At 50.5% G+C, this 16495-nt stretch overlaps 1 protein-coding gene across 1 annotated transcript; it reads left to right on the forward strand.

The window, feature by feature from the left end:
• The first annotated feature begins 674 nt into the window (after window positions 1-674).
• AGPAT2 (1-acylglycerol-3-phosphate O-acyltransferase 2) lies at window positions 675-16319 on the forward strand. The gene is made up of 6 exons (XM_075260757.1): window positions 675-1940; window positions 8829-8962; window positions 11655-11830; window positions 11979-12074; window positions 13278-13350; window positions 14224-16319. The coding sequence occupies exons 1-6, from the start codon at window positions 1753-1755 to the stop codon at window positions 14385-14387; spliced, it is 831 nt and encodes a 276-aa protein (XP_075116858.1). The 5' UTR covers window positions 675-1752; the 3' UTR covers window positions 14388-16319.
• Window positions 16320-16495: the final 176 nt, after the last annotated feature.

Genomic DNA, 16495 nt, shown 5'->3' on the forward strand with positions numbered 1-16495 from the left:
TCACTGAGGCTTTTAGAGGATTTCTCTACTTTCTGCCAAGTTAATTGTCACTTTGTAACCAAGTTAAACTATGTCATAAACTCCCCGGAGGAGGTGACGTTCCTGTGGCCACCAACCAGACTAATACACGTCCACCTATAAATAGCACCGTGATCCTGCTGTGAATCCACCCTCATCCTGAGAGGGGGCGCTGGTGGGCACAACTAACACCTATGTAATGTCCTTGAAGTGAGGTGACACAAGTCTCAGAGCAGTCACTTTGTGTCACCTCCTCACACGACTCTCATTGTTCTCTCGTTACACTGTGCATGCTCTCTATATCTATAGCGTGCTGTCTCTCATTAGACTGTGCATGCTATCTATAGTCTGCTGTCTCTTGTTAGACTGTGTATGCACGCTATAATTAATACACCCTCTCTTATTAGACTGCTATCTGCCCCCTTATGTAAGTCTGCATGCTCTCTATAATGTTATTACTCCTGTCTTATTAGACTGTTCCCATTCATGTCGTCTCCTGTGACCTCTGTCCTCTCATTATAGACTGCTCCCTATCCTGATCTTGTCTGGCCTCCCTACATGACACTCCCCAGTATGACACTTTGCAGCCTCCCTCTCATTAGACTGCTCCTCCCTGTCTCTGCCCTCTCCTCCTCCTCCTCGTGCTTCTTCCTGATCTTCGCAGTATAACTTTTGCTTTCATGTGTTTTATTATTTTCCATGTTCCGGTGTCACTGGAGGTGCGAGCTGTACGCCCTCTATCCCAGGAGCCCACCGTGACCTTCATCTGGCAGGTGCCAATCATCCAGCTGGAAGGGGAAGGGGCACTGCTGGGGTTCCTACTAAACTGACCACCCCTGTCTGCACTGCTGGGGCTCCTGCTGCCTGACCACCCCTGTCTGCACTGCTGGGGCTACTACTACCTGACCACCCCCTGTCTGCATTGCTGGGGCTCCTGACCACCTCTGTCTGCACTGCTGGGGCTCCCGCCACCTGACCACCCCGTGTCTGCACTGCTGGAGCTCCCGCCACCTGACCACCTCGTGTCTGCACTGCTGGGGCTCCTACTACCTGACCACCCCGTGTCTGCACTGCTGGTGCTCCCGCTGCCTGTTCACCCCCTGTCTGCACTACTGGGGCTCCCGCCACCTGACCACTCCTGTCTGCACTGCTGGGGCTCCCGCCACCTGACCACCCCCTGTCTGCACTGCTGGGGCTCCCGCCACCTGACCACCCCTGTCTGCACTGCTGGGGCTCCCGCCGCCTAATCACCCCTGTCTGCACTGCTGGGTCTCCCGCTGCCTGTTCACCCCGTCAGCACTCCTGGGGCTCCTGCCACCTGACCACTCCCTGTCTGCACTGCTGGGGTCTCCCGCTGCCTGTTCACCCCCTGTCAGCACTGCTGGGGCTCCTGCCACCTGACCACCCCCTGTCTGTGTGCCATCTCCTAAACACTTTTTTCCCTTTACTGGCTTTTCTGCTAACACCAGTGCCTTCAGATTTGCGGCTATTCTTTGTTGGGCCTCCCAGCTTGTAAAGACTGCACGGCACACACCTTTCCCTGCATACTTCTCACCTGCTGACTGTCTCCTCCCAGCTCCCCCCCCAGTCACACACCTAGTAACTGTCAGCAATCAGCTCTGCTCCATGAAAGTGTTCATTGCAGACTCTTCCATTCTGCCAGCTCTTCTCTGACTTCTTCCCTCCCTAAGCTTGCACCCTGCTTCCCTGTCTCTCGCCAGTCCTGATCCCAGGATGGATCTCTGGTGGGTTCTCTTGTACACCATGATCATTTTTGTCCCCTTTCTCCTCATGCAAATAAGCAGCACCTTTAAATTTCACTTTAAGATTTTCTCCTATTGCATCTTATGCCTTACCCTGTCTGCACTGGCAGTGCCCGTGTGCCTGCTGAAAAATGGAGGCCGGACAGTGGACAATATGAGGTGAGCCATAGGCGGTAATATGTAAAAAGGATAAGAGTAATGAAAAATAGTTGTGATAGCCTCATCGGGGAGGAATGAGTTAAACACTTTTGCCTTTTTCTTTAACACTTGGGATTTCATGATAATTCAGCCACTGGGTGGTGCTGCTGTGCATATGACCTATAAATTCTGAAAAGTTGCATGAAAATAACTGTGTTGGGTGTGACGGATCGCAGCAGCGTCAGTTTCTGCCCTGCACTGATGGTTTGTGGCAGGCTCACAAAGGGATAAACAGACAAGCATATTTGGAATAGCGGGCAGGAACTGATGGAATAGTAGCTGCCTGCCATAGAGGATGCCCAGCACCAGCGGACAGGAACTGATGGAATATTGGCTGCCTGCCATAGAGGATGCCCAGCACTAGTGGGCAGGAACTGATGGAATAGTAGCTGCCTGCCATAGAGGATGCCCAGCACCAGTGGGCAGGAACTGATGGAATAGTGGCTGCCTGCCATAGAGGATGCCCAGCACCAGCGGACAGGAACTGATGGAATATTGGCTGCCTGCCAGGGAGGATGCCCAGCACCAGTGGACAGGAACTGATGGAATAGTGGCTGCCTGCCAGGGAGGATGCCCAGCACCAGCGGACAGGAACTGATAGAATAGTAGCTGCCTGCCATAGAGGATGCCCAGCACTAGTGGGCAGGAACTGATGGAATAGTGGCTGCCTGCCATAGAGGATGCCCAGCACCAGCGGACAGGAACTGATGGAATATTGGCTGCCTGCCATAGAGGATGCCCAGCACTAGTGGGCAGGAACTGATGGAATAGTAGCTGCCTGCCATAGAGGATGCCCAGCACCAGTGGGCAGGAACTGATGGAATAGTGGCTGCCTGCCATAGAGGATGCCCAGCACCAGCGGACAGGAACTGATGGAATAGTGGCTGCCTGCCAGGGAGGATGCCCAGCACCAGTGGAAAGGAACTGATGGAATAGTGGCTGCCTGCCAGGGAGGATGCCCAGCACCAGCGGACAGGAACTGATAGAATAGTGGCTGCCTGCCATAGAGGATGCCCAGCACTAGTGGGCAGGAACTGATGGAATAGTGGCTGCCTGCCATAGAGGATGCCCAGCACCAGCGGACAGGAACTGATGGAATAGTGGCTGCCTGCCAGGGAGGATGCCCAGCACCAGCAGACAGGAACTGATGGAATAGTGGCTACCTGCCAGGGAGGATGCCCAGCACCAGTGGGCAGGAACTGATGGAATAGTGGCTACCTGCCATAGAGGATGCCCAGCACCAGCGGACAGGATGTGATGGAATAGTGGCTGCCTGCCAGGGTGGATGCCCAGCACCAGTGGGCAAGAATTGATAGAATAGTGGCTGCCTGCCATAGAGGATGCCCAGCACCAGTGGGCAGGAAATGGTGGAATAGTGGCTGCCTGCCATAGAGGATGCCCAGCACCAGTGAGCAGGAAGTGATGGAGTAGCGTTCGTCTGCCAGGGAGGATGCCCAGCCCCAGTGGACAGGAACTGATGGAATAGTGGCTGCCTGCCAGGGAGGATGCCCAGCACCGGCGGACAGGAACTGATGGAATAGTGGCTGCCTACCAGGGAGGATGCCCAGCGCCAGTGGGCAGGAACTGATGGAGTAGCTTGGGAGCCGCTCACTTTTTTTTTAATGCTAGCTAGTGGGAAAAAGAAGCGACATGCCCTATCTTGCTGCGGCGTCCGTGGCTCAAGACACACGGCCTGCTGGAGGGTGCCCTGATTTATGACCATGGGGGCTTCTGATGCCCCATCATTATCTGTGACCTCATAACTGAACCTTCCATTGAAACCGTGGGGGGTGGATATCAGCTGAGTGCAGCTATAAAGTCACCCCCAAAGTCAGGTGACCCCTCCGATGGTGCAGGGGTTATCCAGCCCGGTGCACAGAATGCCGTTCTTTACAAGGCCCTCCTTGTCTTCATTTCTTCACCATTTTCAAAACCTCTGCTTCCTGTCAATGACTGCAGAATCCTTAGCCGACATATTAAAAGGGTCATCCTTCTTTCTTCCTTCGGATAAGTCCATTAGTTTCACATCTGTGGTAGGAGCCGCGCTGCTCACTCGCTGTACAATGTGTAGCAATGGCCTCCCATTGAAGTCTGGACTGTGGGTGGACACATCTTACTGAACCGACACAGCGTAACAAACCCATTAGCAGTGCAGGGTCACTACTGACCTCACTGCAGGGAATGTGTCAGGACCTCGGCTGTGACTGTGAGTGCAGCTCTGGATGTGAGTGGAGCAGAAGAACTCATCTTATGGGCTAAGGCTGTGAAATGCTTTGTGACTGTACAGATGTGTGGGAGAGTGGAGGGGGCGATACCCAGCTTTCTGTGAGGTTTGGTGGGGGCCATTGTGTGTGATTCAGTGGTATTCCTGTCACTCTGGCCGCAGATGAATCATTTTCTCGTTGTTGTTGTATTTCTATTGCAGAGATGACATTCTAGTCCTGTCTGAGTCTCTGCAAAGCTCTCAGGCCTCATGAAATGCATCGGTGTACTGTGCCGCCATACTGTGCCCGTACCGCACAGCCAGGCCTATAGAAGATGATGGGCCCTGTAATACGTATGTTATTACCCTGGAGATCCCTCACTAGTACATTGGTCTTATGGGGGTCGTCACTCCACTGTCTTGTCTGTAATGGCAGCCATATTGTCATATAGGACTTATAGCTCAGCTTTCCTAGACTCAGAATAGCAGGTATTACATGGTACTTGGCCTCCAATGCAACTGCAACAGGACTTGTCACCCAGCTTTCCTAGAGCCCTAAATAGAAAATATGCTTAGCTTAGCAACAAAGTAGGAGTAACTCCCCAGGTAGAAATGTCAGATTACTGTAAAACTTCTACAGTTCGGTCTCAGGCAGATATGTAAATGATTATAGGTGTGATTGGCTCAGATACCACAAGAGGGCGTAAAAGTGCCCCCCCCCCCCCCCCGCCCTATAAAAAGCCTCTCAGAGACTACTTTTGGGTAGTGTACCTCTTGGTGAGCAATCGGTGACTACTAGACATGTTTAGGATACACTAGAAGACACTTTGCCCAGTTGTCGGTTCCTATTGTGGGTTCTGTATAGTAATCCTACTCGGTTACATAATCCTGCAGACTGTTGTGTATTAGTGGGGCACATCCTGCACTCAGGTGGGGGTTTCGTGATGCGACCATTTCTGTGGTGTATTTCCTCCTCAGCTGCTGGTCACATTACACATGACTGGCCGATGTCCATGAAGGGGTTGTCTGGACAATGGCTGCTCCCATGATCCTTCCGTGCAGAAGACCCTAAATCTGGGTTCAGGCTCACCATGGCCTCAGTCTAGGGTCCACGGGGGTCCAGAACGCCCCACACCTCTGAGCATGGATCATCTTAGGCTTGGCTTCGGTTCTGTAGATTAGGGGAGATCTCTCAGGTCTCATTAACCTTCTCATCACCTCCCTCCCACCTCCCTATTACTCCCCCAGTCCTGAGCCCTCGACCGTGCTCTGAATCATAATAGCGCCCTAGGCCTCCTGCACATTTACCGGCTCTCCTTGGGCGTCCATAGAGTGATCTCTACCTGTGGGGAGTAGTTACAAAGGTCTAGAGCACACCTGGGCAAAGTCCGGCCCGCGGGCCATATCCGGCCCTCTGACTGATTCAGTCCGGCCCGCACAGCTTTGACTAGGGAGGCGTGTCTGGGGGGCGTGTCTTAGTGCCGGCCGAAGATGGAGATGTGGAGCGTGTCATAAAGTACTGAGAGATGTAAGGTGAGCTGCAGGGTGGAGAGAGAGAGAGAGAGTGTGTGTCTATATGTGTGTGTGCCTGTCTATATGTGTGCCTGCCTGTCTATATGTGTGTGTGTGCCTGCCTGTCTATATGTGTGCCTGTCTATATGTGTGCCTGCCTGTCTATATGTGTGTGTGTCTATATGTGTGCCTGCCTGTCTATATGTGTGCCTGCCTGTCTATATGTGTGCCTGCCTGTCTATATGTGTGCCTGCCTGTCTATATGTGTGCCTGCCTGTCTATATGTGTGCCTGCCTGTCTATATGTGTGTGTGTCTATATGTGTGCCTACCTGTCTATATGTGTGCCTGTCTATATGTGTGTCTGTCTGTCTATATATGTGTGTGTGTGTGTGTGTGTGTGTGTGTGTGTGTGTGTGTGTGTGTGTGTGTGTGTCTCAGTAACCTAGGGGCAGAGATGGAAGGGGAATGTTATACTAGGGCAGAGATGGCAGATGGAGGGGGGGACATGAAACTGGGGGAGAGATGGAGGGAGGACATGAAATGGGGAAAATAAAGGGGGATATGAAACTGAGGGAGAAATGGAGGGGGGGGGACATGAAACTGGGGGAAGATGAAGAGGGCACTTAGACTGGGGGGACATTAAACCGTGGAGGAAGCTGTAGGGGGACCTGTCTGCCTCTAGTTGCCCCCAGTTTAATGTCACCCTCCAGCTACCCCTACGATTTATTGTCTGCTTCCAGCTTCCTGATTTTAATGTCCCCCTCTTGTTGCCCCCAGTTTCATGTCCCGCTCCAGCTGTCAATTTATTGCCGCCCTCCAACTACCCCCACTGTTTAATGTCCCCCCCTCCAGCTGCTCCAGTTTCATGTCCCCTCTAGTTTCCACCAGTTTATACTGGGACACCAGGAGAGGGACCTAATACTGTGGGGCAGTTGGAAGGGAACATTACAATGTGGGGGCATATAGTGTACGGGTGACTGTAGGAGGATTATACTGTGTGGGGGCGCATGGAAAGATGATTGGGAATGGGCGGAGTCAACGTAGAAGTGGGTGGAGCTAAATTTGTTGTGGCACGGCCCTCTAGCATATTTTCAATTTCTTATACGGCCCCATGGGAAAATTAATTGCCCACCCCTGGTCTAGAGTCAAGGCTGGTGCCCGAGGAATATGCCAGGCCGACACATCAGTGACCCTGCCGTGTGCTGGCTCCACGACAACCCTGCACGCTCGGCGGCCATTACTGCCAGTCCATCTGTTTTATCGGATTTTGTGATTGCTAAGAGGCGGTAGTGGGTACGATGAGGCACCAGGATGGTGGGGGTTATCCTCGGTGACGTTGGAGCGTTCATTGCTATATTGGCTAGAAGAGTAGTAGATATGAGTCACCCAGCTTTCCCTCAATCCTGAATGATCTATGTAACAGTATGGGGAAGGGAGGTCATTGCATAAGTAAGTGCCCCTTCCCCAGCTTCTTATCAGACCCGGTGACTGTGTATGAAGTCTCTGACAAGTCGGCCTCAGTACACACTTACTTATCTGGCGTTGTCAGTCACTTGGCCTCGAGTCGCCATTTTGCGATGACTGAATTGTGATAAAGCAAATAACGCAGTGTCGGGCAGAGTTCACAGTGATCGGATTGTGATCCCGACCCCGGCGTCTTACACCTGGAGTTCTGCGATTCTCTTGTAGACTTTATTTCATGTCCTCACCGGTTTCTTCCTACCTGAAGGACATGACCAGGTCTCGTCCTGCTCACAGCTGAGGGTTTGTTACAAAGGTGTCAGGCTTGTGAGCTAAACACATCTCAGGGGCCACTTGTGTGTCTCCCAGCTGACAACTCCTGTCCAGTGGCTTGTTGCTCATTGTCAGGACAGGTCTATTCTTGGGATTCCCTATAGTCAGGTGAGGAGACCCCAGAAAGGAAGTTACAACTATAGTCGGCCATTTTGGAGTTGTGGAGTTGAGTCTTCTGGTCACCCGCCTGCACTGACTCTTCAGTCCTCTCAGGTCTTCTGTATGTTATTATACTGGCAGGAAATTATCCAGGGGCCCATCTCCTGCAGGGCCACGTCCAGCCTGACCTCTGGATACTCCGCTGCACCCGCACCTTTACTCCTGTCAATCAGACGCTTTTGGGGAATATTCGTCGAGGTAACGGGAAAAATCCTGTCAAGTGACAAATTGCTGTAAAAATACGACTTTCTCACGTCCTCGTCCCCAGAAATCACTTCGCAGTTCGAGGAGAGAAAAAGATGAAATATTTAATGGTCATTTACTGAAAGTAATTGGGCAAACATCCTTGTGCCGAGTGTCTGCAAATTTACTCAGCGGGAAGGAAATTATTTGGAAGGCAATTAAGGTTGTATAAGAGCTCAGCGGCCGGGTCTTCAGGGATTCTGAGGAGGTCTCCAGACGCCATGAGCAGGGAGATGTCTCAGGACCAGTGGTGACCTGCTCAATGTGCTGCCCTGACCTGGGGGGATAATGCTTTTTATTTAGGGTTAAAGGGGGAGGATCTCCTGCAAATAAATAGTATTCATGTTATAAAGACCCCAGAAACAAGAGCCACTGCTTCCCAGAGGGCCACAGTCCTGGGCGGATGGGTACTGTGCCAGTATCTGAAACGTCAAGATGGGGGGGCCCCGGATATATTGGCACTAGGTGTACTGTGAAGGGGGTCCGGATATATCAGTGTTTGGTGCACTGTGAGGGGCCCTGGATGTATCAGCACTAGGTGCATTGTGTTACCTCACACCCCTTGTAGTCACTGATATAAAATATCAGCACGTAGTGAAGCGCCTTACACTCCACCCATGTCCTAATAAGCCCCACCCCATCACAAAGAGACTTTAACAATAAATGCAAAAACAGATATTTTTGTGCAAATTATTCCAGAATTCTGGTGCATTTTCTTTAGTAAATCTGCCCTGGTGCACCTCCACTGACCCCCAGGGGGCAGCACAATATGCTGATATTATAGGCAGTGAGTATTACTGTACAGGAGCGGGCAGTGGAAGGGATGGCGGCCATTATAATCCACACATGGCTCCTCCTCCTTAGGGCGGGGTTATCACACATTATTGATCTGAATATGGTGCGGTACAATTCTCAGATCTTTCTGGTTTTCTTCTAGAATAATCCGGGCGTTTGTCCGCACTATGAAGTACGTCTATGGCCTGCGCTTCCAGGTCAAAGGTCTGGAGAACTTTCAGATTGATGGACCCTGCGTCATCATCTCCAACCATCAGAGCGTCCTGGACATGATGGGTAAGATGGCGGGAGACATGGGGAAATCTTTATTATGGGGGTACTCTACTGCTAAATATGATCTAGTGTTCCCTGTTATCAGCCATGTCAGGAGAGGAGAGGCCGACTGTAGGACAGGGGAATACAATCTATTACTATCTGTTATCAGCCATGTCAGGAGGGGAGAGGCCGACTGTAGCACAGGGGAATACAATCTATTACTATCTGTTATCAGCCACGTCTTATAATACATAATATTATATGCCGTGGTTAGTACTGGAGTGTTCTCCCTCTCTATCTCCTATATCTCCTGCAGTTATATCAGACTTCGCTCACTATTGGGATTATTTACATCTTGATCTTATTGGCTATAACTTGCAGTACCGCCTCTCACCACTATCAATGGGCATTCATTTCTATAGACAACCATGGAACAGCGCCCCCATCTGTAATCCAGTCAGAACGTTTTTAACATGTAGTAAAGCACTTACTAGACGTACCATAATATCTGGCACCTTTATCAGACCTCACACAAGACTGTATGACGGGGCTGTGGACAATAGCGCAGGCCGCCGGGAACCGCTTCGTATTCTTCTATATAACTGCAGCATCTTCTTCTCTTTATTATAAGCCGGTCTGGTCTCTTGTTCCCGGCCCAATCATTGTGTGCGCCTCTCCTCCTGTATTTAGCGGATACATTTCGCGCCCCCGCCTTCCGGTTTATTGGATTGTGATGATCCGTTCAGCTGCGACCAACACTTAAGATATGAACTGTCCAAGTGATAGAGATGAATCCGTCTCCGGGGGGCGCCGCGGCTGCTCCGCTCTCGGCCAATTGATTCTTTCCTGCAGTTCTGAAGGGTCTTTTGTTTTTATTAAGAAAGGAAAAAACAACAAAAAGTTCAGTGTGCGCCAAAAGGGGGAAGGCGGATGTTACTCCCTGCTGGAGAATACGCCATTTATTAGGGCTGAGACTGGCGATGGAGCCGCCGCCCTGGGGCGAGAAGGTATCGTTACCCCGACAGGCGCTAATTACTAACAGGCTCTGCCCACTGCGGTCCTGCCATAGATCTCAGCTATCACCACCATCGGCCTCTGGTGCGAGTCACCGCACGTTTGTGGGGTCTGTCCTCACCCCCCTGAGGGGTACGAAGTGGTGAAAGGGGCGAGTACCAAAGATGTGTCGCCCTCGCCTGTCTGAGCTCAACCCCACTGCACTCGCTTTTGTAAAAAAATGGAGAGCCTGTCGTAGGAGGAGTGACGTGGCCTGTATAATGGGGCCCCTACCTGCCTCGTGGTGGAGTTTGTGTGTCCGGGGGACCTTTGAGGCTGCTGCACCCCCTGTAGCTACACATGCACCACATCTACTCCCATCTATAGCACTGTGGCCCCTCATATGTTATGGATTCTATTCCACTAATCCAGATCTCCTGGTAATCCACCAGCGGGTACAGACCGCTCATCCGCCACCTTTCTCGTACTCTACCAATCCTGACGTGGTCCAACATCGTGGTCTGGAGATGGAGCCGGATTATTGGTCTTTTACCATCTTCTTCGGATTCTTTTGGCTCTGGCGCACTAGATGGCGATTTGTGAGATTCAGACTGTACTCCGCGGTCGCAGGGATCTCGCCAGGGTGCCGAGAATCTTCCTCAAAGCGGCGGCTATTAATCACAACGTTCCTGCGGCGGAAGAAATTTCTGGAGATATCGGTCTCCGGTTCTAATCAAAGGGATCGGCTCATTAGATCGCAAATGGCGCCCAAAGAACTCATTAAAGACGCATTAAATATGGCTAATAATTCTGCAGCGTTCTAGCCGCAGTAACCCCTTCACTGCTGGAGGCAGCTGGAATCTGAAAGACCCAGCAATCCCTGAAATCTATATAAAGAAGATAAATACTCTGTGCTGCTGTGACTAGGTAACTGATTCTCTTCATTATGATGGGAAGAGTCTGATGGCCGCTGCAAAGTGAAAGCAGCACAGAGTATTTCTGGAGGGCAGGATATGTAAATACGTGGTGTGCTCTGTACAGCCCTGTATCGCACTACTTATGTGGTTTAGGCTCTTTTTGTGCCTTGAGAGGGCGTGGTCTAAGGTGTGACCTGCCAAAATTTTAGTGCAAAGTCAGTCAAGCAACAACTCTTGTGTATCCTGTGTGAATGTGCATCAGATCTGTCAGCACCACCTGTGTGATACGCCCTGTGATACGTCATGTGATACAGTACGTCCTGTGATACGCCTGAGCCTCTTCAGACCGTCTATTAGTAAATCTGCTCCTTACAGTTCTTGGATCTCTGCTTGCTGTCAGTGTATGAGGACCTTGTTGTCCTGTACAGATAGAAGACTTCTCCTCTGGCCAATCCTCTGTGAGCTGGACTTGGGCAGATGTATTTTTTCTGCACTGATACATTGTAGCGGTCCCTCAGGTTAGATGAGAGATGAATACTGATGGTGCTGCTGTGCTGAGCATACAGAGGATTGTCTACACCGATGCAACAAACCCTCAGCTGTCAGAAGTAATAGATCTCGATAGGCTTCTCTTCTGTATTTAGACACAGTCCTGTATTTTGGGTAAGTTGTATCAGCCACTAATGATTGTTACATTGTATTAGCCAGTAATGATTGTTACATTGTATCACTAATGATTGTTACATTGTATCACTATTGATATCACTGATTGTTACTTTGTATCCATCTTTTGCCTCCTGTAGGTTTGATGGAAATCCTGCCGGATCGCTGTGTCCAGATCGCCAAGCGGGAGTTGATCTTTGCCGGCTCGGTGGGTCTGATCACTTATCTCGGAGGGGTCATTTACATCAACAGAAAGCGAACAAGTGACGCCAAGTCAGTCATGGCCGGGGTAGCGCAAGCCATGATAGATGACAATGTAAGCAGTGCCGGGGTTAATAGTCCCCTATGTCTTTATAAAATGCTGACTGCGCCATTGTCTGTCCGCCCTCATAACATGTAACACGTGAGCAGGCGTGTAAGGTTTCCCATATCATCACCTCCCACTCACTTGTGTTTCCCTGTAGTTGAAGGTCTGGGTGTATCCTGAAGGGACCCGAAATAACAGCGGAGATCTGCTGCCCTTCAAGAAAGGGGCGTTTCATCTCGCTCTGCAGGCGAAGGTAAGAACCGGATACAAGGATGGGGCAGGACAGGGGGTCACAAGAGGAAGATGTCTGAGCTGTGAGCAAGGTGGTGCTGAGCACCCGCACACTGCTCCAGAAAAGTGGGGGCATCGTCATAGGAGCCATATAACATCTCAACTGTACCTGTATTTGGGAAAGCTGGGTGAAAGGCAATATGGCTGCCATGGCGGTTAATACCAACTCCCCCCAACAGTCTCATGCCATAGTAGTTGTCACTCAGTCTCGGAGAAGGACACAGTACTACACTCCCCATCATGGACTATCACATCATAGGCTTAGATACAGCTCAGCAGATAGTGTCACCTAGGAGAGGATTAGATACAGCAGTCCAGCACAGTGTATCTCATGTGATAGGATTAGATACACAACTCAGTAAACTGTATCACACAGGATAGGATTAGATACACAGCTCAGCAGTCAGTATCACACAGGATAGGATTAGATACACAGCTCAGCAGACTGTATCACACATGATTGGATTAGATACACAGCTCAGCAGACTATCACACAGGAGAGGTTTAGATACACAGCTCAGCAGACATTATCACACAGGATAGGATTAGATACACAGCTCAGCAGTCTGTATCACACAGGATCGGATTAGATACACAGCTCAGCAGACTGTATCACACAGGATTGGATTAGATACACAGCTCAGCAGACTATCACACAGGAGAGGTTTAGATACACAGCTCAGCAGACATTATCACACAGGATAGGATTAGATACACAGCTCAGCAGTCTGTATCACACAGGATCGGATTAGATACACAGCTCAGCAGACTGTATCACACAGGATTGGATTAGATACACAGCTCAGCAGTCAGTATCACACAGGATAAGATTAGATACACAGCTCAGCAGTCAGTATCACACAGGATAAGATTAGATACACAGCTCAGCAGTCAGTATCACACAGATTCGGATTAGATACACAGCTCAGCAGATAGGATTAGATACAGCAGCTCAGATTTATTATCATTTAATACACCAGATATCTGGTAGATTTTCCTCCAGCTACTTGGCCATGTTTCTCTACATCTTGTCATTGAGTCGCCCCCTCTGCCAGTGGTGATGACTCTGCCCCAATCTCTCCTTGTATCTGTCCTGACACATTGTAGCGGAGCCTCTGCGCAGTGTCTGGGGGTGCATCCTCCTAATCCTCTGCTTCCTCGGCAGGTCCCCATCATCCCTGTGGTTTATTCCTCCTTCACCAGCTTCTATGACAAGAGGAAGTCGTTGTTCTCGGGCGGTATGTACATAGATGCTGAGCTCTTAAGCCTGTTTGGTAGGTGGCTTGTGTTTTGCAGCTTCCCGTGGTCCATGAGGAGGGGGTGCTGGGATTATCTGCTTTCTGCTGCTTGAGGGGACGTGATCGCATTTAGCACCCGGAGAGACCCGCAGAGATTTGTCTGACACTCAGGGAAAGCAAATTGTTACAGGGATGAGCGGAGGAGGATGACTGCCCCCTGCTGGTGCTAGATTCACTTTCTATACATTACCGCTATATTATGTGTGTGCTGTGAGCCCCCGGGGAACAGACACATTAAAGGGATCTCCTGCAGGTACTGCCTGTCTGTCCCTAGACGTGGGATGGACAACCGGTGATCGGATGGCATTATTGATGTACTTATCTTGTACAGATCGGTCCATCCGCCATCGTGCCGCCACTTCTCTGAACAGATAATCCAGACTGTGTCATTGCTCTGGAAATGTCACAATGTCCTCGTGACCTCATGGTCGTCTCCTGCAGGTACTTTGGCCACAGGGAAGGCTTTAGGGATGGACCAAAAATTACATTTATCTGATGTGCCGGAACGGTGAGACATCTATTGCGTCAGACTATGGGAGACCGCGGCTCGTTCTTGTGCCCCTGGCATAGGAGCAGACATGACACAGGCCCCCTGCTCCCCCCCCCCCCCTAACCTGCCTTACCTGTGCAGTCCTGCAGAGGGCGCAGTTCCCCTTCCTTGGCTGGCCATTGTGACTGGCAGGTCTGTGTGGGCCCCCTTATGTCAGCCTGGTCTGTGCTCGTACTAAGTCTTGGCTGCAGAATTTCGCCTCCTTCATTTTCCTTCTGTAATATTCTTGAGTTTATTGATATTTTACTTTCTTCTATTTTTAGGAATAATCAAGGTAGAAATCCTTCCGAAAATAGAGATTTCAGGGCTGAAAGAAGACGACATCTCGGGGCTGACGGAGCAATGCTTCCACGACATGAGGCAGGTCTTCTTCAGACTCTCGGGTAAACCGTACACCCCCATCAAACCAAACGCTTCAAGCCAATAGCTCTACAGATAATGGACTGTAGCCCCCCCCCCCCCTAAAATGAAGACTCGGAGCCCCCAGGTCTTGTGTGCCGCCACTTCTCTGAACTGATAATCCAGACTGTGTCATTGCTCTGGAAATGTCACAATGTCCTCGTGACCTCATGGTCGTCTCCTGCAGGTACTTTACATCTGACGGACACAGGGAAGGCTTTAGGGATGGACCAAAAGTCACATTTATCTAATGCGCCGGAACGGTGAGACATCTATTGCGTCAGACTATGGGAGACCGCGGCTGTCCGTGATGTCAGACTATGGGAGACCGCGGCTGTCCGTGATGTCAGACTATGGGAGACCGCGGCCGTCTGTGCGCTGCCCACCGCACTTATAGCTAAGGGATACGTGGAGATCAGGATTTGTACATTTCAGGGCACTGAGCTGAGTGGACGGCTCTCCGGGCACTGACTGTATGTATTTTATTGTTATAAGACACTGTCATGGGGGCCACAGCCTTACTGAATAAGGAACTGATGGGGGGGATAGAGAGAACGCGCTCCCCACAGGTCAGATCTGGCTGTATGGGCCGTCACACACTCTGCCCACCATTCCTAATGGCTGAATATAATCCGGACCAATGGTCACTGGCCACAGCCCTGTGCGGGCACCTAGAGCTCTCCGGGGCCCCGGGTGTGTTATTCAATCAGGCTGTGGCCCCCTGACAGGTGGTCTGCAGAGTAATTTATTAATAAGTAGGGAATGTGTTGTGACAGCTCCGTCTCTGTTATATGAAGGGCCCGGGTGGGATTCCGCTCTCTTTCTACATTGTGTAAATGGGTTTTATTCACTGATTGTGCCAAAGTTTTAACATTCCAATTTTAAAGGAAGACTCCACCTATAAGAGGCCACTGGTAGACGTCAGAGCTTCCCATTGGTGGAGTCTTGGCAAACTAAAGGTGTATTGACATATGTCCGAGTTCCTGCAAAAATTTCTGCAACTGTCCCAGTGCTTTATATGGATCTCGCGGAAACCTTCCCATTTAGATGGGTAGAATAGATTTTTAGTTGCAGAAATTTGTCTGTCGTGTGAACGGGACCTAATGGTGCATTTTTCAATGTTGCGTCCCATTTAGGCTAGGACTATACAGTGACTTTGGATGTGATCCTGTGAGTGGCCTTGCATTGTGACCTTGGGGGTACTCCAACTTCTAGATGTTTTGTGACTAGTGGGCAAGGCTGGGGCACCCACATACACTCGCAGGGGTCGGGCTAAGGTTGCGGTGTTCCCCCAGCCTTAGGGCATGTTCACATTTACATTCACTAAAGTGATTTCTGCAGCTGACAGTCCGTACATCGGGGTTCTGGGGTGTCCCCAGCAGGTGCACAGATTTTTATAAACCCCATTAGATGAAAGGACCAGTCACTGATATTTCTACAGTAAACAACATTTTCTTAAAGGGGTTGTGCAGGATTACATCTCTGTTCCTCAGGAAGTGACATCATGTTGGTTGGTCACATGACCATGCTGCAGTTCCATCTCATTCATTTTAATGGGCATTGTCATGTGACCAGTGGATGTGATATCACTGCCTGAGAAGATGACAGCAGCCATATTATATAATCCTGCACAGCCCCGTGTAATGGCGCTCTGCTCTCCGACCTCACAGCCAAAGTCAAACCAATCAGACGTCATTGGGATCTGAATAACACTAAAGGATCCCTCACTGATCTGGTGTCAGACAGGCCGGGCCCCTGTAATGACTGCACTGCCTATTCTGTCCTGAGGAACGCAACGTCAACACTTTCTCATGATTCGGTGGAATCTGCGACTTGTCTGTTGTTGTAGCAAATGTTCCTAAAACCTGTGCCATCAATAAAAACAATGCAAATGACCGTCCCTTAGTCTGGTGTCAGGTTATGTGCCCGTCTCTTATCCTGGTGTCAGGTTGTGTGACCGTCCCTCGGCCTGGTGTCACGTTGAGTGCCTGTCCCTTATCCTGGCGTCATGTTGTGTGCCTGCCGTTTGGCGTCAGGTTGTGTGCCCACCCCTCGGCCTGGTGTGAGGTTGTGTGCCTACCTCTTGGAGTCAGGTTGTGTGCCCGTCTCTTGGCCTGGCGTCGGGTTGTGTTCTCG

The sequence above is a fragment of the Leptodactylus fuscus genome, chromosome 11 (assembly GCF_031893055.1).
Source record: "Leptodactylus fuscus isolate aLepFus1 chromosome 11, aLepFus1.hap2, whole genome shotgun sequence".
NCBI lineage: Eukaryota > Metazoa > Chordata > Amphibia > Anura > Leptodactylidae > Leptodactylus > Leptodactylus fuscus.

What these genes read in the sequence shown, in the direction of transcription:
- AGPAT2 (XM_075260757.1), top strand. Translation starts at nt 1,753, where the DNA reads ATGGATCTCTGGTGGGTTCTCTTGTACACCATGATCATTTTTGTCCCC. An exon ending in CGGACAGTGGACAATATGAG is followed by an intron (nt 1,941 to 8,828) that starts GTGAGCCATAGG and finishes GTTTTCTTCTAG; the next exon opens with AATAATCCGGGCGTTTGTCC. An exon ending in AAGCCATGATAGATGACAAT is followed by an intron (nt 11,831 to 11,978) that starts GTAAGCAGTGCC and finishes GTTTCCCTGTAG; the next exon opens with TTGAAGGTCTGGGTGTATCC.